This window comes from Heterobasidion irregulare (assembly GCF_000320585.1).
Source record: "Heterobasidion irregulare TC 32-1 unplaced genomic scaffold scaffold_13, whole genome shotgun sequence".
NCBI lineage: Eukaryota > Fungi > Basidiomycota > Agaricomycetes > Russulales > Bondarzewiaceae > Heterobasidion > Heterobasidion irregulare.
The window spans coordinates 1,239,808-1,258,689 of NW_009258209.1; the positions used below are offsets into that span (position 1 = coordinate 1,239,808).

The 18,882-nt window shown below is 50.8% G+C and overlaps 9 protein-coding genes across 9 annotated transcripts; 4 read left to right on the forward strand and 5 right to left on the reverse strand.

Moving 5' to 3' along the window:
• Positions 1-1,545: 1,545 nt before the first annotated feature.
• HETIRDRAFT_442608 (uncharacterized protein) lies at positions 1,546-2,774 on the reverse strand. The gene is made up of 4 exons (XM_009554665.1): positions 2,489-2,774; positions 2,156-2,426; positions 1,933-2,096; positions 1,546-1,870 (listed from the first exon to the last, which is right to left on the reverse strand). The coding sequence occupies exons 1-3, from the start codon at positions 2,694-2,696 to the stop codon at positions 1,943-1,945; spliced, it is 633 nt and encodes a 210-aa protein (XP_009552960.1). The 5' UTR covers positions 2,697-2,774; the 3' UTR covers positions 1,546-1,870; positions 1,933-1,942.
• A 1,318-nt stretch (positions 2,775-4,092) lies between these two features.
• HETIRDRAFT_437197 (uncharacterized protein) lies at positions 4,093-5,122 on the forward strand (the record flags this gene model as incomplete). The annotated part of the gene is made up of 5 exons (XM_009554666.1): positions 4,093-4,187; positions 4,244-4,277; positions 4,400-4,514; positions 4,558-4,601; positions 4,657-5,122. The coding sequence occupies 5 exons, from the start codon at positions 4,093-4,095 to the stop codon at positions 4,963-4,965; spliced, it is 597 nt and encodes a 198-aa protein (XP_009552961.1). The 3' UTR covers positions 4,966-5,122.
• Positions 4,829-7,673, reverse strand: HETIRDRAFT_39310 (glycoside hydrolase family 13 protein). The gene is made up of 12 exons (XM_009554189.1): positions 7,442-7,673; positions 7,256-7,378; positions 7,171-7,204; positions 6,973-7,102; positions 6,762-6,916; positions 6,599-6,702; positions 6,478-6,527; positions 6,163-6,424; positions 5,853-6,074; positions 5,676-5,799; positions 5,454-5,615; positions 4,829-5,400 (listed from the first exon to the last, which is right to left on the reverse strand). The coding sequence occupies exons 1-12, from the start codon at positions 7,666-7,668 to the stop codon at positions 5,137-5,139; spliced, it is 1,857 nt and encodes a 618-aa protein (XP_009552484.1). The 5' UTR covers positions 7,669-7,673; the 3' UTR covers positions 4,829-5,136.
• A 1,908-nt stretch (positions 7,674-9,581) lies between these two features.
• On the forward strand, positions 9,582-10,415 carry HETIRDRAFT_442611 (uncharacterized protein). The gene has a single exon (XM_009554667.1). The coding sequence runs from the start codon at positions 9,636-9,638 to the stop codon at positions 10,002-10,004; it is 369 nt and encodes a 122-aa protein (XP_009552962.1). The 5' UTR covers positions 9,582-9,635; the 3' UTR covers positions 10,005-10,415.
• Positions 10,416-11,166: 751 nt separating this feature from the next.
• HETIRDRAFT_144505 (uncharacterized protein) lies at positions 11,167-11,767 on the reverse strand. The gene is made up of 2 exons (XM_009554668.1): positions 11,672-11,767; positions 11,167-11,591 (listed from the first exon to the last, which is right to left on the reverse strand). The coding sequence occupies exon 2, from the start codon at positions 11,512-11,514 to the stop codon at positions 11,227-11,229; it is 288 nt and encodes a 95-aa protein (XP_009552963.1). The 5' UTR covers positions 11,515-11,591; positions 11,672-11,767; the 3' UTR covers positions 11,167-11,226.
• A 457-nt stretch (positions 11,768-12,224) lies between these two features.
• Positions 12,225-13,125, reverse strand: HETIRDRAFT_423222 (uncharacterized protein; the record flags this gene model as incomplete). Its single annotated transcript, XM_009554669.1, has 5 exons — positions 12,225-12,422; positions 12,475-12,567; positions 12,627-12,802; positions 12,863-12,940; positions 12,990-13,125. 5 exons carry the CDS (start codon positions 13,123-13,125, stop codon positions 12,225-12,227), a joined length of 681 nt encoding a protein of 226 aa, XP_009552964.1.
• Positions 13,126-15,586: 2,461 nt separating this feature from the next.
• HETIRDRAFT_482307 (uncharacterized protein) lies at positions 15,587-16,482 on the forward strand. The gene is made up of 2 exons (XM_009554670.1): positions 15,587-15,703; positions 15,770-16,482. The coding sequence occupies exons 1-2, from the start codon at positions 15,611-15,613 to the stop codon at positions 16,295-16,297; spliced, it is 621 nt and encodes a 206-aa protein (XP_009552965.1). The 5' UTR covers positions 15,587-15,610; the 3' UTR covers positions 16,298-16,482.
• Positions 16,483-16,487: 5 nt separating this feature from the next.
• HETIRDRAFT_164306 (uncharacterized protein) lies at positions 16,488-16,827 on the reverse strand (the record flags this gene model as incomplete). The annotated part of the gene is made up of 2 exons (XM_009554671.1): positions 16,488-16,650; positions 16,709-16,827. The coding sequence occupies 2 exons, from the start codon at positions 16,825-16,827 to the stop codon at positions 16,488-16,490; spliced, it is 282 nt and encodes a 93-aa protein (XP_009552966.1).
• A 441-nt stretch (positions 16,828-17,268) lies between these two features.
• HETIRDRAFT_430878 (uncharacterized protein) lies at positions 17,269-18,013 on the forward strand (the record flags this gene model as incomplete). Its single annotated transcript, XM_009554672.1, has 3 exons — positions 17,269-17,381; positions 17,538-17,801; positions 17,860-18,013. 3 exons carry the CDS (start codon positions 17,269-17,271, stop codon positions 18,011-18,013), a joined length of 531 nt encoding a protein of 176 aa, XP_009552967.1.
• Positions 18,014-18,882: the final 869 nt, after the last annotated feature.

The following is an 18,882-nucleotide window of genomic DNA, read 5'->3' on the forward strand; positions in this document are numbered from 1 at the left end:
CGCCTTCTTCCTTTCTCACAAACAGACGATGTCGGCTCTCCTTCCCAACAATTTTACACACGGCCTTTGGCACGAGGCATATTATATCTTCCTTTGCTTCACCGCTATCTGCTCCTTTGATCGCTTGGTATTTGCACAGGTTTTGGGCCACATCATCGACATGGCACATCACAAAATTTTGACTTCGTAGGTTTCACAAAAGAGAGCCTGGTATAAATGAAGTTTGATCTGACTCATCATACATCTGACACAAAAGCAGAACACAGCCAATATTGCTTCACAAAATGGAAACCCTGACATATACGCATGTCACATGGGTATTCCATGCATCAGTTTTAAAAGACCAAGGGCTGAGTATTGGAGAGTATCCCAAATGTTGAGAAAACTGAGGTGCCGGAGGTTGCCGGTACGCTGACGAGCTGGGAAGATTTCGGGTAGCTTCGTGCGGAGCTTCAAGTTCACCGCCAACACAAGTTCGACTCACTTGCCGCAGTGGCACCCATGTGTCAAAAGTACATACACAGGCTCTCTCGATACTCGCTCACTGATTTCAAAGAAACCAGTATGGAGATGGAACTCACATCGATTCCTTTGCTGGTCCCAATACCTTCAGTCGGTCCAGGGCCCCACTAGGCTGTTCAACCTCCAAACAGCTATGATGTCTGCATCGCTGATATTTACAAACACCAGGTTCATAAAAGCTGGTGTGAGTAAACAGGAAAATGGGAAATACATGTGATTCTCGCTGTCTAGGCAGTTTTAAGGTGAGAAAATGACGAACAGTTAACTTCTGCGATCAAGTATAAAGCCGCCATAGTGGCTTGATCTGATGCAGGTGAATGTCCACCATCACCGAAAATCAGAATCCTGCATGCTTATTCCCCGCTTCTGTCAGATGTTTCAACTCCGTGGTTTCACCACGCCCTTGAAAATGCACTACAACCTCTGCGAAATGATATCACAGAGATCAAGGAACAAATCAAGACTCGGCTCGGGGCTACACAGCGTCTTGCAAGCATCGTAAGAGTCTCTGCAGCAAGGTGTGATGGGTGCTGGTTGAACATCACCCGTACATGCAGTTGTATAACAAGACTCTCAGGAATGGTACGGATGCGCCATTTGAACAAGTCCCGTTCCTTGATGGGACTCTACCATGGGGTCTGTGTCCAAGCATAAGTTTCTCTCCTGTGCTCATGATTCTCATCGTCTCTGATCCTATTATAGTCACCAAACCGTGCACTTCCACGCTTGACGTCGGCTGCTGTCATACTCAATCTAGACACATATTACTCTCTGAGAGCGATCGGATGTATAGACCACACTTGTCTCGCTTCTCAGGGTTAGGGCTGCGTATTTGAGCATAGGAGCCCGGTTGGCTCGCGAGGGACCGATCGGTACGATCCAATTTTCATGAATTACTAGTGTTGAAGACTGCATCTATTTACAAGCTGCCAATGGGCGCTGTGAGTCAAGAGTGATCGAATCTGAACCGCTGCCGATGCGCGACAGTTCACGTGCATATGCTAAATACAATCACCCCTCAAACCATCTCATCATTGCCATGATTTGGTCCTTCAATCTCGAAACATGGACATTTATGTAGTACACTAATGACCCAAGTGCCATGCCTTCTCTATAATTTTGTCGTCGGATTGGCTTCTAGAATCTCAAAGGCATTGTCCTCCTTGTTGGAAGCTCAAAGGTGTCGCAGGTGCTAAAACTAAAAAGTTGCGCTCGAGGGAGAATATATGAAAGAAGTAACATTTCAACAGTTGTCACAAAGCATTAACAAAGTAAGAGTCTCAATCATGATATCAACCAGTGACGTTTGAACATCTTATACCCCCATGCTTCGTGAATGTATAAGGTTCTGCCCAATGGGACGTCAGTCGGCAGTTTGTGCATGATTGATGACTGTGAGGTGTGGCTTACCAGACAATCCTCAGAGCCCAAGCAAGCCCAAAAGGACAGAAAGGACGAGGCTCAGGAGCTGCGGAACGAGCCCAAGAATGAGCGGCAGGAGAGCACTCAGGAGAGATGACACCGTAGTTCCCAGCAGCGTCACCACGACGCTCAAGAGCGACTCTACAGCAGACCTACACAGCACACTTAATCAAAAAACCCTGAAAATCATTATATGGGATGGAATACGCACAGAAGAGGGGTGAGAAGGCCAAGAGTGCCAACCGCGCCTGAACCCGTCGTAAGGGGCCCAAGAACACCGAACACAGTATTCAACAGCCCTCCGACAAGGCCCGCAACGTCGCCGACGCTGAGGAGACCACTCCCATCCAGATTGACAAGCACCTGAGCCTGCGGCTGCCCGACAAGGCCCGACAAAGACGTCGTCGCCGACTGAATCAGCGAGGTCACTTCAGTGACCCCAGACTGGACAGTGGCCGCGTCGGTCGCTCCGGATAGGCCAGCTGCGACATAGAAATGATCAGTCGTATGTCCAAAGCGGTTCAAGTTGATGGAGAAAGCGCACAGAGAACGGGCCCGAGCTCGACGTTCAGGCTTGCAAAGATGGTCGCAACGGTATTGCCATCGCGCTCTTGGATGGTCATCCTAGGGACAACGACCGGGGCGGCCACAACCGCAGGTGCAACATCCTTGACGGTGGGCAGCGCAGACGCGGAGGCGAGGGTGCCCAAGGCGAGGACAGCGAAAGACGCGATCTTGGTGAAAGAGAACATGGTGGGATGTGTAGACCTCGAAGTGCTAGAGCGAATGATCAAAGTACAGGAGCTCGTAGAGATGGAACTGGACGAGGTGAGGAAACAGTAGGCCAGCAAGAGTCGGCTTATATAGCAAATGCAGCCAGCTGCTCAGCTTTCAAGACCGAGCATTCTTATGAGCAATATTTGTCGGATAAACAAACCGCGTAGCTCACAGTGTGTCCCTGCGAGCAGCCTCTGCTATGGACGAAAGCCGTGCATATCATCTCCCGCCGCACCTTCCCCGCTGTGTTGAAACAGGAACAAAATAGAAGTCAACATTCACCTCACGGTGTGAGGCATGGCTGAAATTCGGCATCAGGCCCAGTGGGGTATCGGCGAGCAATGTGATAGCCCTTCGAAGAAGTCAGCACTGAAGCCAAGATCAGCTGGATCGGGGAAGATCGTGAGGTCTGAAAGTTATTTAAGACATGGCCTACAGTTTGTATTAAGGAACAGGCCATAGATGGAGCCTTACGAGATTCCATATACGGAAGACATGTCTTCGAGAAGAATTATCGGAAGAATTTCAGGTAACATTCTTCACTCCGTCGAATTTTAGCATCTTCAGAATAGCCTGGTAGATTTTCATCGTGCATTATTGAGAGCATAAATCACCGCTTACCGTGAGTCCTTTAGCATAAGATTGTTGGTCAGTCTCTCTCTTGGTCGAGAGAGGAAGAACATTTGGATGACGTCATCCAAGTCCAAATCGTGGCACTCGGCGCTTGACTCCTTCTGAGACTCTCATTCGAAGTTCGAACTGACCTGGGCGGTTGGTGAGACCCCTTATTTCATTTTTCACGCATAAAACTTATCGAGAAGCCATAACGGAAGTGTGCCTTTCACTCGAAATCTATATTGAAATCCCCTGACTCCTCCCTATATCCACCTCTCCGAGAACAGCAAGAAAATAGCCATCGAGAATTTTGAGATCATAAAGAAATCATTCATAAACCATCTTCCGTTGTACAGCCCGATTTCACGGGTAGGTGGAGGGGTTCACATTAAATCTCAAGGTCGAAACGGTATGTACCTTTGTGGATCGTGGCAGACTGGTTGGAGCAGGCTGACAGAGACAGGAAGTGCCATAACTTGGTCCATCTTCACAGATCTGTCCACCTGTGAGTGAGAAACGTTCGGGACATCGTCTCGTGCCTCGTGCCTAGGAGCTGAGTTGACTACATGTGCCAGTTTGATGTTTTCTGTGCGTTCGTTTGCACGTCTTGTTACTTTCACCTCCGAGTTACCTGGCGTTTTACTCAAAATTGCGTTTTTACGACAGACTCAATTACGTTTCTCAAATATAAGATGACGCTCATGCGACCTCCGACCTCCTAGATGACTTCTATCCGCGGACTTGACACGCGCCCATATGGCTGATGGCGTCTCAATACGCTTCATGGCGAAGATTATCTCAAACAGAGGCGTAGGTGCCTCGGCGACCCTTACCTCCACCCGAGTGGGCAGGTACCAACATGAGTATCGCAATCCTGTTCATGATTCACGCTGACGACATAATACAGGACGATGTCTGACGTGACTGATAGCCTAAAAGACGTCGACGACTTTTCTCTCCGATGTGCGAAAGAGAATCTCGACTGCTACGGGATTTCCTTCGCATTCGCATGCGAAAATCAGACTGGCTAACAATCATGACTGTTTGCGCTCTATTAATTTAGACTCCGAGGACCATGGCATTAATTCTCCGTGTCTTGTCCTCAATATCTGCCCATTGCCAGTTTACGGTTTTGCTGAGCGACTTCGTTCGAGTACCGCATTTGCTTGCACCTCCAGGTCGGTGAAGGTTCTGAGATCTCATTGCTGTTCGCGCTTGTAGCTTATCCGCTCGGTCGTATCGGGACTGGTGAGGTAAAGGCATGGGTCCGGGTCCTCCGTTTTACCATTATGTAGGTCTCTAATACCCCATTGCTCTCAGTGCAGCGGGTGCACCCGACACACAAAGAGCCTAGCCTGCGTTCTGGATGTGCTTTTGAGTTTACGACTCGTGCATTGCTCTGCGCCTTGTGCGTGTGGATCAACGGGGTGGCGTTACCGTGTCTGTCTCGGCATCAGCATCCTTTTCTGCATCAACACACGCGCGGGTAATTGCGATGATCATCAAGGGTGCTCTGCCTTGTTGTGCATAGATCATGATAAAATTGCAGTCAAAAAACACAATAAGAGGAGACAAGATTGGGGAGAGACGAGGTACGGTACGAAGTTGATCCGATTGCCCTGCAAATAAGATCTCGCTATACCCTAGAGCGAGCTCGCCAAGGGTTGTAGCATCTACCCAGCTTCCACTAGCCGCCTGAGAGGTCTAACAATTTTCTTGAGCGCTCAGCGAGCTTCAAGCTCGAGCCAACAGTGCAATGATACGCTCTGTAATGTGCCCAACGCACACCATCCAACCAGCCTATCCTTGGAAGTAAACTCTACCTTCATAAGGTTCCAAGCATATCTCCGCTGTTATACGATCGATACCAGGCTCCGCAGCTCTCATCATATTCCCCAAAACAAGGCGAGAACTCGATTTATCGATGCTAGCCTCTGGTAGCGTGAAATGCACTTCGTCTTTACTGAAATTCAGTAATACGAGCGCCGTGGCCATCCCCAACGTGCGCGTATAGGCAAACACATGTAGGTTATCTCGCATTAGCATGCAGAAGTCACCGTAGACCTGTTCCAGGATATGAGTTATGCAAGCGGTATGAGCTATACTGATTGACTCACCAGGACAGCATGCTGCTTGCGCATCTGCAGGGCGCGCCGCCAAAACGTTAACACGCTATCTGGATTCTGGAGTTGCGCTGCGACGTTCCATTCAGCATAGTCGTCGTTCACGCGCATCCACGGAGCGCCTGTTGTGAAACCACCGTGAGGGGTTTTATCCCACTGTGCAACATATCAGGGTGCGAGTTGACAGAGTCCTTTCATGACAGAGAGTAGACGCACTTGGACAGGGGTGCGCGCGTGGTCGCGCGCCTTCCGTTGACAGCCATCCATAACGTCTGACATGTCTACCACCTCTGGACTAGAAGCATTGGTCTTGGCCCCAGACTTCCTTTGTTCCAGGATCCTGTGTCCCGTGGTCAGACGATCAGATGCTACAGAGTGTGAAATACAGCTCACCTGTTGTAGTAGTTTTGTGTCGCAACATCCTTGTACTCCTCAATCGGCCAACTTGAAGAGAAGTTGGCCATGCCAATTTCTTCACCTTGGTAGACATAGAGCGTGCCAGAGAGGGTCGTCTGCATGATCGCGAGGAGTTTGGCAGAACGTGCACGCCACGCAGGCGTATCGTTTCCATAGCGCGATACCGAGCGTGCTTGATCGTGGTTTTCTATGAACACGCTGTGGATCTCGAGTGCGGAGGTCAGCAGTGGGAGGTAGGAGGGCAGAGCCTGATAGAGATGGACGGGAAAATGTGGATTGGACGTACGCATTCCAGAATCCTTCTTCACGGAGTAAGTTCTGCCACTTTTCAATGATTGACTTCATCTCGGGGAGTTTCCATGAACGGTACCGAAGCGGATCTGCGCCTGCGCCTGCGTTCGCTGCTGGGCCGTCAACCGCGTTATCGATTTCCACAAGCTCGAATGCAAACACCATGTTCAACTCTTTACGATCGGGGATAACGAACGATGCAAGCCCGCGGGAATCGTGGGTAAAGGGAGCTTCACCGACCGTGATCAGATCATGTTCTATGCGATGTCAACAAGTAGAAAGTAGAAAGAAATAACAGAAATTGACGTACGAGAAAGAACTTTACGGTTCATCTCTTGGATATATTCATGCACGCGGGGGCTAAAGAAGGGAAGAGCTACAGTGAGCATGCGAGATTCTAAGACTGAAAACGAAATACAGGGGACACTCACCCATTTGCGTACATCACACTCGCGAGTTGATAGTCCTGAGTGGGGTCTACAACGGGTACGTCTGGGAGCCCATCAACCTTGGAGATGAGGTTGATCACATCCATCTGAGATGATGAGGTTGTCAACGGACCTTGCACAGCGAAACAAAGGAGCTTCGACGCACCCGGAATCCATCACACCCGCGCTCAATCCAAAATTTCATCAGGGACCAGACAGCCTCACGAACTTCCGGATTGTCCCAGTTGAGGTCGGGCTGCTTGTCGAGGTATAGGTGGAGATAGTATTCCCCGGAAGCGTCATCGTAAGTCCACGCGGAGCCTGTGCAGCAAGGTGTCAATACGACGGCTTTGTAGTGATTATGGAGCGACGCGTACCTTCGAATACAGAGCGCCAGTTGTTGGGAGGCGCGGGCTTCCCCTCAGCGTCATATCGTGGGGGACGCCAGATGTACCAATCGCGCTTAGGGCTACTTTTGCTCAACCTGGATTCGCGAAACCAGTCATGCTATCCAGAAGGTGCACAGGGCATGGTCGTCATCAAACGAGAATAACAAGGCTGTGGTGGCATCCTACCTCATCAGAAGTGTGATTTACCACCAGATCCATCCTGTGAGGCACATGAGGGCGGAGAACAGAAAAATCAAGTACTATTACTGACATCAACTTCATCCCACGATCGTGCACACCCTCAAGCAGGCGGTCCCAGTCCGCAAGGGTCCCATACCTGGGGTCAATGTCACGATAATCTGAGCTGTTTTTAAACGCAAAATAAGACGTAAATCTCAGCATAGTAGTGATTCAGGTCGAGTCAAATACCGAAGTGAGATAGGAATAGGATGCGCACATGTCATATCCCATATCGGCTAAGGGAGAACGGTAGATAGGAGAAAGCCAAAGGACATCGACGCCGAGATCGCGCAAGTAGTCGAGTTTGGAGTAGATGCCGTTCAGGTCACCGATGCCATCGCCATTGGAGTCGAAAAACGAGACTGGGTAGATCTGGTACACGGTGGCCTCTTTCCACCAGGAACGCGAAGGATTAAAGGCGCTTGTATTGTCAGTATCGGACATGGTCGTGACAAGCAGAAGTGATGATGTGGGAGAGCAGAATCAGGACGATCGATGGTGGGATCGACCAGGACCGACCAACCGAACACTCACGCGACTTGGGATCCACACCGCACATGGAGTCGTCGCGTTTAGAAAAGGACATTCTTTGGTAGACTTCGCATGTGCGGATCGATGTTCCCAAGATGCAGGGAGGGCAGACAAGCAGCAAACAAGTGGTTAGTATATACGATGTCCGAAAAGGTCCGATCAAGGAGGGAGAATCCAGTTGAGTGTTCCCATATCGCACGATAGTACGGGGTCCAAGCAAACTGAATAATATCTAAAGGATATAGCTATGCTCCGAAGACACCAATTGATTGCAGAGCAACAAGCACTCGAAGCTCTCTACGGTGCACGTCGTCGACGAGTCGGTCGTTGTGACACTTTCATGAACTTGTATGCGACATGTCACAGTGTCACATTAGCTTACTGTGACGTTACGTTACGTGATAGGCTGTAATTAGCAAGCATTGTGTTGGCTGCGTCTATTGTCTGCACTGATGACGCTGAGAGAGACAACAAAAGACAACGAACAATGTCGCGCAGGTATATCAGAATCGGAATCAGAGCCACGCTTCGACCGCCATCGTAATTAACGCGCCCCTGGTTGGCTGCCCTCTATTGTCTTTGGTTCCATACATAGGTCACCAGAGGCCTGTGCAGCACTGCAGCGTTGCTCAGCGTACTTGCCTCGTTTGACCCACCTCGTCTCCTCATCTCCTCGATCGTGTTCGAGGTAAGTCATCGTCATATCATCATATGGCCTTGCCTCTTACCGTCTTCGTAGATCTCGCAATCTGTTTCCTCTCCGCAGTAAGACCGCTCCAGTGCTCGACACAGGTTGCAGTGCAACTTGGCATCTCTCAAGACATCTCCTGTCCTCGCACGTTATAAACCTCGATCTCCCCTGCCTTTTCGCTCAAGACATCATGTCTATCCCACAATCCAACACTCACTTCACTGCCACAGTGCGCTACCCGACCCCACCACCGACGCTCAACATGCTTGACCCCACCCAGCGCAAGCGCCTCATGTCCTCTGCACGCAAGCTCGGGCAGCTCCTTGGTACACAGCCGATCCTCGTCGACCGCGATCCCCAAACTACCTTCCATACGGAGAGTGATGTCTACGGATACGATCATCCTACGCTCCTGCACCCCGTTCCCACGCGTCCGTATGGGTTCGGCTACGCACACGCCCACACGCGCTCGGTGCCGAGCGCTCAGGCCATGTCGGGCTCAAGTATGAGCGCGAGCTTGAGCACGAAACCGAATGCATGGAAGGCCTCTCGCAGGCACGGGTCCATTTTTACCTTTCCCACTTCTTCGCCGTCTTCATCGTCCACGTCCCCTGCCTCCTCCCTTCTCTCCTTGCCACTCTCCACTGCGCGCTCATCTCTCGAATCTACGCACTCTACTACCTCCGCTTCGTCGTTTCACACCGCCTCGTCCTCGATGCTCTCGCTGTCCGCCCCTCGTCCATCCGCATCCACGTCGTCCTTATCCTCCTCGCTCGCCTCTCGTCGCGCGCGCGCTCACACCCGCATGTCGCCACCGCTACCGTTGGTTCTCACAATGGCGACTGTACCGCTGTCACCGTCTGACCCGCGCATGCAGCATCTCACGTCTACCCCGCTTACGCCTCTCACGCCTCTCACACCATACACGCCCGCCCACGAGCCAGAGCATCCGTCGCCCTCCACCTCCTCGTCTTCTGACGCCTCCCCAATTACCCCCGCCGATGCCGAGGCGGACACAGCGATGCTCTCTCCGCCCTCGACTCCCGCGCGCGCTGAGATTCGCCGCAAAAAGATGCTCAAGCTCCAGCGCACACTCGGTGGCGACGTGCCCCCGGAGCTCGTCTTCCCTCCCACACCGCAGACTCCCCGCAGCCACCGGCCTCAGACCCCGCACGCTCCACAGGCGCGTATGCAGGGGGGAAACGCGGGGCACCGTGGCCGGCGGGCTAGCGCGAGCGATGGGGTGTCGATCACGATGTTGAGCGTGTCCGACCAGCCCCAGTACAAACCCAAGCCCCAGTCGGCCCCTCACCGGCGTAAGATGCATCCGCCGCTCCCTCGTGTCCCCGCTCGAGCCGAGGCCCCCCTTCAGTCGCACGCACATGCACAGAGCGAGACCTACGCCCAATCACAGAAGCAGACGCACAGCCGGAACGCGAGCTCGGCGGTGTCTGCGTCGGGCGCGCGCGCGCCGCATGGCGAGACTTGGGTCGGGCAGTGGAATCGCGCGGATATTGGTCAAGTGCAGAAGGAGTTGCGACGCATGCGGTTGCGATGAGCAGACGATGAATGCGCGCATTCAGGTCGTTGTTGCCGATGCCCAGCGCGCGCTTCGGTCGCGCGCTGGTCTCTTTGACCGCTTTGAAAATTTTCCACTTTTTCACTTCTGCTTTTCAGGTGCATATATTCCCGATTTTTCTCTCTGAATCTTGTTTCCCCTTAATCTTATCCCACTACCTATTGGCGATGTGCGTGTCTCCACTTGTATACTTAATGGCGCCCACCCTCGCGTTGGCCGATGCCTTGCTCTGTAGCGTCGTAGAACACTCGATATCCAGCACTCATACATACCTACCTCGCTGTATTTACTTGCTCTCGCGGACTTTTTGTATCGGAATTGGAATCTAAAACGACATTGTTGTTCATGTATATCATTGTAGCAACGCGACCTTGTTTTCTCTTTTCTGGGATTTATGCACGGGGGACATTACTGATGATGTTGAATGAGGCGAATCGGCGCCCATGTCTTTGCAAAGTCCTGGGCGGTCGAGCGAGAAAGAGTCAAGACCTTTACGGATCTCAAAGCCAGTGAGATACTGGAACGAAAGTGAGCAGCAAGACCGTAGGTTAGCGATGACCCGGTGCTGCCGGCAAGGGACTGGAAGTATGATCAACATTGCGGAACACAAATAGTCAAGTCAATATCCGAACTCGTCCTGCCACGGGCTCTGCCTCTACATTCGCATGCGCGCGTCAGGCCTGCCGATGCTCACTAGACATTCTCTTTCACACATCAGAGAGTGAGCTCATTGACGTCTTGTTCGACAATCAGTCACGTCAGACGACGGGTCGCTCACGTCAAGCAGGGAACGGACCTACCCGTGTCGACAATCGACCAGCTCGGGGGTAGGTATAGATTACTCGAGAAAGAGGCAGTGAAGCTCAGTGAAGAGGATCGGTACGCGATCATTCAAATGGGCGCACACGTGTCAAGTCCGCGGATGAAAGCATCTAGGTTGTCGGAGGTCGCGCGATCGACATCTCGGATCCAAGGAACAAAATCGGGTCTATGGTAAAAATCCGATTATGAGAGTAAACTAACGGGGATACCTGTGATGAAGACCACATGATGCAGTGTGCTATCCGATGCACAGGAAAACATCAGGCACATGTTGGTAGCTCACCTTCTATGTGCGAAGAGATGTCCCTGATGTTTCTTGCTCACAGGTGTACAGAGCGGTCCATATGGGCCAAATCGGGAGTCTGCACAAGCAAACAAATTAAATTTGAAACGATGCACACACCTCTGAGCAGCCTCGTTCTTGGAACACTGCCAGATTCTCTATGTTTTGCGTAATGAGACTTTTATATACATATGTATTGAGTTGATATGGCCTGATTCTCACATGCTGGTTTGTTACAGCCCCGCAGAGCTGAGAGGTGGTTATGATCTGGCGAGAAATTTTGCTTATCAAGTGTAGGTCCGTTGTAGAGTCGCTCGTGAGCGTCGTGGTGACGCTGCTGGGAACCACGGTGTCGTCGCTGCTGAGGGCTCTCTTGCCGCTCATTCTTGGGCTCGTTCCGCAGCTCCTGAGCCTCGTCATTTCCCTCCTTTTGGGCTTGCTTGCGCTCTGAGGATTGTCTGGTAAGCCGCACTTCAGTCATAAATCACACACAAACCAGAAACTGACATCCCATGAAACATAACCTTCTACTTTCCTCAAGCATAAAGGTATAGAGTGTTTAAACGCTACTAATCTATATCATGATTGAGGCTCTTACTCTGTACGATTGTTGAAATGTTACTGCGTTCACAAATTTTCCTTCGATTGCGACTTGAACTTCAACGTGTGTGACACTTTTGAGCTTCACATAAGAAGGACAAGGGATTTGACATTCTGGAAGCCACCTCAACGTCTGGAAGCCACCTCAACGTCTGGAAGCCACCTCAACGTCTGGAAGCCACCTCAACGACAGATTTGTAGGGAAAGAACAAGACTTTGGGTCGTTAGCGCAATATATATATACGTCCTTACATGGAGGACGAAGTACCACGTCATAGTAATGCTGAGCTGGCTCTGAGGGGAGATCGTATACAGCATGCGCACGTGAAATGACCCGTGTCGGCAGCTATTCAAATTTGATGGTTCTTGACTCGTAGCGCCCGTTAGCAGCCTGTAAATAGGTGCAGTCCTGAACAATGATAATGAATGAAAATTATATCGTACCGATCGGTTCCTCGAAAGTCAACCAATCTCCTGCGCTCATATACGCAGCCCTAGCCCTCAGTAGCGAGATAATCGTGGTCTATACATCCGATCGCTCTCAAAATTGCTCTGTTGCGCTGTACACGATCTAGTCCGTCGTGATTTTCTACCTCTGGGTAATAGCCTTCGTAATATCTCAAAGAGTAATATGCATCTAGACCAAGTACGACGGCAGCCGACGTCAATCGTGGAAGCGCACGGTTTGGTGGCTGTACTAGGATCAGAGACGACGAGAATCATGAGCACAGTCGAGAAACTTACGCCTGGACGCAAACCCCATGGTAGAGTCCCATTGGGGTACGGGACTTGTTCAAAGGGTGCATCTGAACCAATCCCAAGAGTCCTGTTGTACAACTGCATGTAGAGGTGATGATCAGCCGGCGCTCATCACACCTTACTGCAGAGACTCTTACGATGCTTGCAAGACGCTGTGTAGCTCCGAGTTGAGTCTTGATTTGTTGGGCTTGTGCCTCGATACGTTGGTTTTGCGCCTCGATATGCTGGGTTCTTGTCTTGATCTCTGCAATCTCATTTCGTAGAGGCTGTAGTGCATTTTGAAGGGCGTGATGAAACCACGGAGGAGCAATATCTGACATAAACGATGAGTATGTATGTGAGACTCTGGCTGTCTATAATAGTGGTCACTCACCTGCATCCGATCGAGCTACAATGGCTGCCTTATACTTGATTGCGGAAGCAAGCTGTTCGTTATTTTCTCGACCTACAACTACCTCGACGGTGAGAGACTTTTTCTCTACATTCGCTCATTTACTTACACCAGCGTTCGCGAACCTGGTGTTCGTGTCCATCAGCGATGCAGACATCATAACTGTTCGGAGGTTGAGCAGCCTGGTGAGGCCTTGGTCCGACTGAAGGTACTGGGATTGGCAACTGAATCGGCGCAAGTTCCATCTGTATACTGGTCTATCAGAAGTCGGTGAGCGAGTATCAGAGTGGAGAGACTGTCGAAATATTGGAGGCCACTGGACGCGAGTCGAAGTTGAACTTGACTGGACACTTTGGCAGTGACATTAAAGCTCCGCACGGTGCTAGCCGAAATTCCCTAGCTCGTCGAAGGACCCTAGCATACAGTATCCCTACAGAGATCCGATCCTGATTTTGGCGGGGGTGTTACGGCATATCCGTACGAACTAATGAAGTAAATCCGTACGAATTAGGATCAGACCTCTGCAGGGATATGCCGGGGTCCTCTCGTCGACATGACGGCGACCTCCGGCAACGCGCTCAGCTTTCTCGACATTTAGGATACTCTCTGATATTCAGTACTTCAGTACTAGTACAATGCGGACTATTGGGATTCTCAGTTTGTAAGTCTTACGCTAGGCTTCTGCTGATCAAGTGTGTCATGTAGGTCTGTTGTAGAGTCGCTCGTGAGCATTGTGGTGATGCTGCTTGGGATCACGGTGGTAGAGTCCCATCAGGGTACGGGACTTGTTCAAATGGCGTATCCGAACCATTCCTAAGTGTCTTATTATACAACTGCATGTAGAGGTGATGGTCAGCCGGCGCCCATCACGCCTTGTGGCAGAAACTCTTACGATGCTTGCTAGACGTTGTGTAGCCCCGAGCCGAGTCTTGATCTGCTCGTTTTGGGCCCTGATCTCTGCGATATCATTTCGCAGAGGTTGTAGTGCATTTTCAAGGGCGTGATGAAACCACGGAGGAGCAACATCTGACAGAAGCGGGGAGTAAGCATGCAGGATTCTAGATTTCTGCAATGGTGGACATTCACCTGCATCGGATCGAGCTACAATGGCGGCCTTATACTTGATTGCGGAAGCCAACTGTTCGTTATTTGCTCGTCCTGAAACTGCCTTGACGGTGAGGATAACACATCTTTCCCTTTCCCTATGTACTCACACCAGCTTTCACGAACCTGGTGTTCATGTCCATCAGCGATGCAGACATCATAGCTGTTTGGAGGTTGAGCAGCCTGGTAAGGCCCTGGTCCGACCGAAGGTACTGGGATTGGCAGCTGAATCGGCGCAAGCTCCATCTATATTTGGATTTTGTGAAAGTCGGTGAGCGAGTATCAGGCTGAGAGAGCCTATGTATGTAGTGTCGAAATATAGGTGCCACTGGTAGAAAGTCGAACTTGGAGTTGACAGTGAAATTAAAGCTCCGCACGGTGCTACCCGAACTTCCCCAGCTCGTCGACGTAACAGCGACCTCCGGCAACGCACTCAGTTTTCTCAACATTCTAGATACTCTCTGATACTCAGCACTTGGTACGATACGCGCTATTGTACTCCCAGGTAGTAAGTCAGCTGAGCACATTGCGGGGTCTTGTGATAACTTGGTCTTATAGAAACGATGCACTGAATACTCACGACGTTCATGTCTTGTTCGTGACGTGTTGCACAGCACATTACGTGTATCTTGGAAATTCTTTGGCTTTGCTTCTTCCGACAATACTGTATAGGTGCGCAGACTCTTCTTCCTCGAGTTGCGTGGCTGTACCCCCTCGAACTTATGTGTCTATAAACAAGCGCTCTTCGGGCGCTCCCTCTTGTGCGCCGCCATAGATGCTGCCTCATCCATTTCTATTCCGCAAATCCGCCTTGAATGCAAGAAGCGACGATTCCGCTCAAATTCCGTGTTCATTTACTCACGCACAGAGCACGCAGGTCCCATTCTTTTCTGCCGATGCCAAGTACACCGTGTCGCAAGTCTCCCATAATCACAGTGTCTTCTGTGCTACTGTGCGACGCGCCTTGATCCCCAGAAAGCCTTGGGGGGGTCTAAGTCAGCAAATCACCAGAATGTGAATCTCTGCCAGATATTCTCCTCGGCGCGCCTAACGTCAAGTCGGGCGTGATTACACCTCCTGGACACATCGCATAATGATGCGACGCAAGTTCCGGTGTTCCAGTCAGTGAGAATCAGCTCTATCCAACTCTCTAGTGTTAGCGCCTGTCCAATTCTGATTTCCAAGAGCGGTTAGGCACTAGGTTTGAACGATGGGATTTAGATCGGAAAAGCTCGGAATTTTCTTGACAGCTTCCCCGTGTTGTAGGTGCGACGTCGAACTTGATTAGTACGATTGAAGAATGGGCCAACCAATATTATCGAGCTCCTTCAACTGTAGATCAAATGTCCTCTCACCGGTAAGGAATTTACTGCCTGTCTAAGTTAATTATTTGACCTGAAGTGCAGTTGAGAAGCCTATAATTACGAGGCTTGTCAGAGCTCCGTAAGTTCCGACTTCATTGAACGATTCCGAGCTCAATTCAAATGATGCTATCACGAGTGTACAGGTTTGCACAAGCCTCGATTAATTCATTGAAAAAAGCAATAAATCAATATATTGTGTCCAGTATATATGCTGGCAGACGGTCGCCCTTCAAGCTCCAGCTCTGACAACTCCGTCGAAGCAATGAAGTCCTTCTTCTCTTTGTTTGCTGTGTTCCTCTCTCTCTCTCAGGTCAATGCCATTCAGCCTCGAAAGGTAGAGAACCGCGGTGACGAGGTATTCCATCTGCTGTGACCTTGATCATTGTTCCTCCTTACTGACCGATGACCATGATTGTTTCAGGCTCAAACCACATATTGCGACGATCCCTACTACGCGATACCTCTGTACCGTGGCTATTCAGGGTCGGGCACTGACCATTTCTATACCACCAATGGCGCGGAGATGGAGAATGCAGTCAGCAAGCTGGGTTATGCATACGAAGGCGAACCTGGTTATGTCTTTGGCTCTTACTCCTCATACACCGACACAATTCCGCTTTACCGCGTGTACAGCGGCAGTGCGGTCGACCATTTCTATACCACATCGGCCAGCGAACGTGACAACGCCGTGGAACACCTCGGGTACAGCGATGAAGGCATTGCCGCCTACGTTTATGGCAGCGATATCTGCGGCGCCATCCCGCTCTACCGCACCTACAGCCCAGGCGCTACGGATCACTTCTACACGACGTCTGAGTCCGAGCGCAACAACGCGGTGGCCCACTTGGGTTACAATGATGAGGGCATTGCGGCGTATGTGCTCCCCGTGCCATCAGACAATGTGAGATCTCTTCCCGTTCTGCATGCTCTGCCCATTGCTGATACATGATTGAGTCAGTAAGCGGTGGTCATTCGATATAGGGGCTGCTTGGAGATGAGAGAGTCGACCCCGCTTGCTTTCACCCGACCTCTAATTGTTAGGTTATATCCGAATGTCTTCTGCATCGTATTATGGTCAACGCCACATCTGTCAAATTTATCTTGCTCCACCAATTTGAAACTTGAAGGACTTTCACAAATCATCCACTGTAGCTCTTGGCAGAACACAGCCACTGTGCCAGAGGCATGTTGGAGGCTGTCGGAGATAAGTTGTCAAGCCACCGAACATACACAAGGCGCAAGTCGCTGTATCCCTGCTCTCCTCTCCCAACCACTGCACTCGAGATGGAGACTGCAACAATTCTATGTTAAAGGACTTACAGTAAACGGTGACCGATAATTTCAATGATGCATAACGAACCTCCAGCAGGCTATGTACAAGATGCTGCATTTCGGCGGAGTGAAGAATGTTACCTGAAACTCTTCCGATAATTCTCCCGACGGCGTGTCTTCTGTATGTGGGATTTCGCAAGACCCCATTTATGACCCGTTCCTTAATTCAAACTGTAGGCCGCGTTTTCTATGACTTCCAGACCGCACGATCCACCCCGCTCCAGCTAATTTCAGTTTCAGTGCTCACTTCTTCGAAGGACCATCACGTTAGTCGACGATACCCCACTGGACCTGATGCCAAATTCCAGCCACGTCTCACATCATGAGGTGAAGGCAACCTTCGATTTTGTTCCTATTTCACACCCGACACAGCGGTAAAGGTGCGGTGAAAGATGATCTGCACGTAACGCAAGGCTGCTCTCCGGGATGCACTACGAGCTACGCGGTTTGTTTATCCGACAAACATTGCTCATAGTAAGCCGCCTCTTGCTGGCTTGCTGATTCCTCACCACCCTCGTCCAGTTCCATCTCAGCTTCTGCAATTTGCTTATTCGCTAGTATCGCATTTCGATGTCTACACATCCCATCATGTTCTCTTTCACCAAGATTGCCTCCTTCGCCGTCCTCGCCTTGGGCATCCTTGTCTACGCGTATGCTCTCCCGGCCGTCGAGGAGTCGCACCTGCGCTTGCGGCAGCCCCGGTCATCGTCTCTAAGACGATCATCCAAGAGCGCGATAGCAATACCTTTGCGGCCATCTTTGCAAGCCTGAACGTTCAGCTCAGGCCCGTTCTCTGTGCACTTTCTTCCTTGACCCGGGCTGCTTCAGAAACACCACTGATCATTTCTACATCGCAGCTGGTCTTTCTGGAGCGACGCTGCCACTCTCCGATCCAGGGTCACCAAAGTAACCTCGCTCATCCAATCGGTGACGACGTCTTTGTCGGATCTTGTCGTGCAGACACAGGCCCAGGTGCTCGCCAAGTTGGACGGAAGCGGTCTCCTGAGCGTCGGCGACGTCGCGGGCCTCGTCGGAGGGCTGTTGAACATCTTTGGTGTGCTTGGGCCCCTTACGACGGGTTCGGGGGCGTTTGGCGGTCTCGGTCTGCTCACCCCTCTTCTGTGCGAACCTCACCCGGTAGAATAATTTACGGCTCTACTGATCAAGTCTGCTGTGTAGGTCTGTTGTAGAGTTGCTCGTGAGCGTTGTGGTGACGCTGCTGGGAACTACGGTGTCCTCCCTACTGAGTATTCTCCTGCCGCTCATCCTTGGTCTCGTTCCGCAGCTCCTGAGCCTTGTCATTTCCTTCCTCTTGGGCTTGCTTGGTCTCTGAAGATTGTCTTGATGTTCTGGTGAGCTGTACCTCAGACTCATGAGTCACACAAGCCGGAGACTGAACATCCAAGTGGGCAGGATATTCTGTATTCTTGAAGCATGGATATTGGGGTAGTCAAAGGCCACTGGTTGATATCATTATATTTGCCTCTACTCTGTTAACGCTTCGTAACGATTGTTGAATTTTACTGTCTGGGATCTTATGGAGTAAATCATTTCTAAATTCTTCGATGAGGGAAAGACTCAAGCACGTGAGATGCCGAGCATCGGCAGCGTTTCAAATTCGATGGCTCTTGGATTGCCTGTGTACACCCCCAGGGCTTCGTAGGAAATGACAACCGATCTGTGATCCGAGCGTAGAAACCAGGAGTGATATCAGAATTAAAACCGAGTGAACTCAGACTGAAGCTGACAAACTCCTGCTCAGCATTTAACCCGGCTGAGTTCTGAGATTATGCTGAGGTGGCGGAATCTCAGACTAATCCTGAAAACCGATGCGAGAATTTTGCTGAGATGCACCTGGCCATGATATAATCTTGCTAAATCAGCATGTTCAGACTCCGCGGTTTGTGCCTGCAAGAACTATCACAACCTTCTGTGATGTAGCACCTGCCCGATAGGCTGCGATTGTCGCATGTCGAGGAGCATTCAAGAGGTGCCGCAGGACCTAGCCGCGGTGTCACGCCCCATGCCGTGGCTGCCTCTCCTGGTGCGGGACCTTCAAGTATATTAAATACAATCATATAGAATACCATTCCTATACACTTTCCTGCTGCAGTATTGTGAAGGAATGCTCTCAAGAATGCCAGTATTTCAGTGGTCCGTAAGGGGAAGGACAGTCACAATTTGTCATAACAGTCACGCATT

Bases quoted from the DNA above. Each gene is read 5' to 3' on its own strand.
- HETIRDRAFT_39310 (XM_009554189.1), bottom strand. From the start codon at position 7,668: ATGTCCGATACTGACAATACAAGCGCCTTTAATCCTTCGCGTTCCTGG. The intron at 6,917-6,972 runs GTACGCGTCGCT...CTTGCTGCACAG, and splicing joins CTGGCGCTCTGTATTCGAAG to GCTCCGCGTGGACTTACGAT. The intron at 6,425-6,477 runs GTACGTCAATTT...GACATCGCATAG, and splicing joins GAACCGTAAAGTTCTTTCTC to AACATGATCTGATCACGGTC.
- HETIRDRAFT_144505 (XM_009554668.1), bottom strand. From the start codon at position 11,514: ATGAGCGGCAAGAGAGCCCTCAGCAGCGACGACACCGTGGTTCCCAGC.
- HETIRDRAFT_482307 (XM_009554670.1), top strand. From the start codon at position 15,611: ATGAAGTCCTTCTTCTCTTTGTTTGCTGTGTTCCTCTCTCTCTCTCAG. The intron at 15,704-15,769 runs GTATTCCATCTG...TGATTGTTTCAG, and splicing joins TAGAGAACCGCGGTGACGAG to GCTCAAACCACATATTGCGA.
- HETIRDRAFT_442608 (XM_009554665.1), bottom strand. From the start codon at position 2,696: ATGTTCTCTTTCACCAAGATCGCGTCTTTCGCTGTCCTCGCCTTGGGC. The intron at 2,427-2,488 runs GTGCGCTTTCTC...TCTATGTCGCAG, and splicing joins CGAGCTCGGGCCCGTTCTCT to CTGGCCTATCCGGAGCGACC. The intron at 2,097-2,155 runs GTGCGTATTCCA...TGTGCTGTGTAG, and splicing joins GGCCTTCTCACCCCTCTTCT to GTCTGCTGTAGAGTCGCTCT.
- HETIRDRAFT_442611 (XM_009554667.1), top strand. From the start codon at position 9,636: ATGCAGGGGGGAAACGCGGGGCACCGTGGCCGGCGGGCTAGCGCGAGC.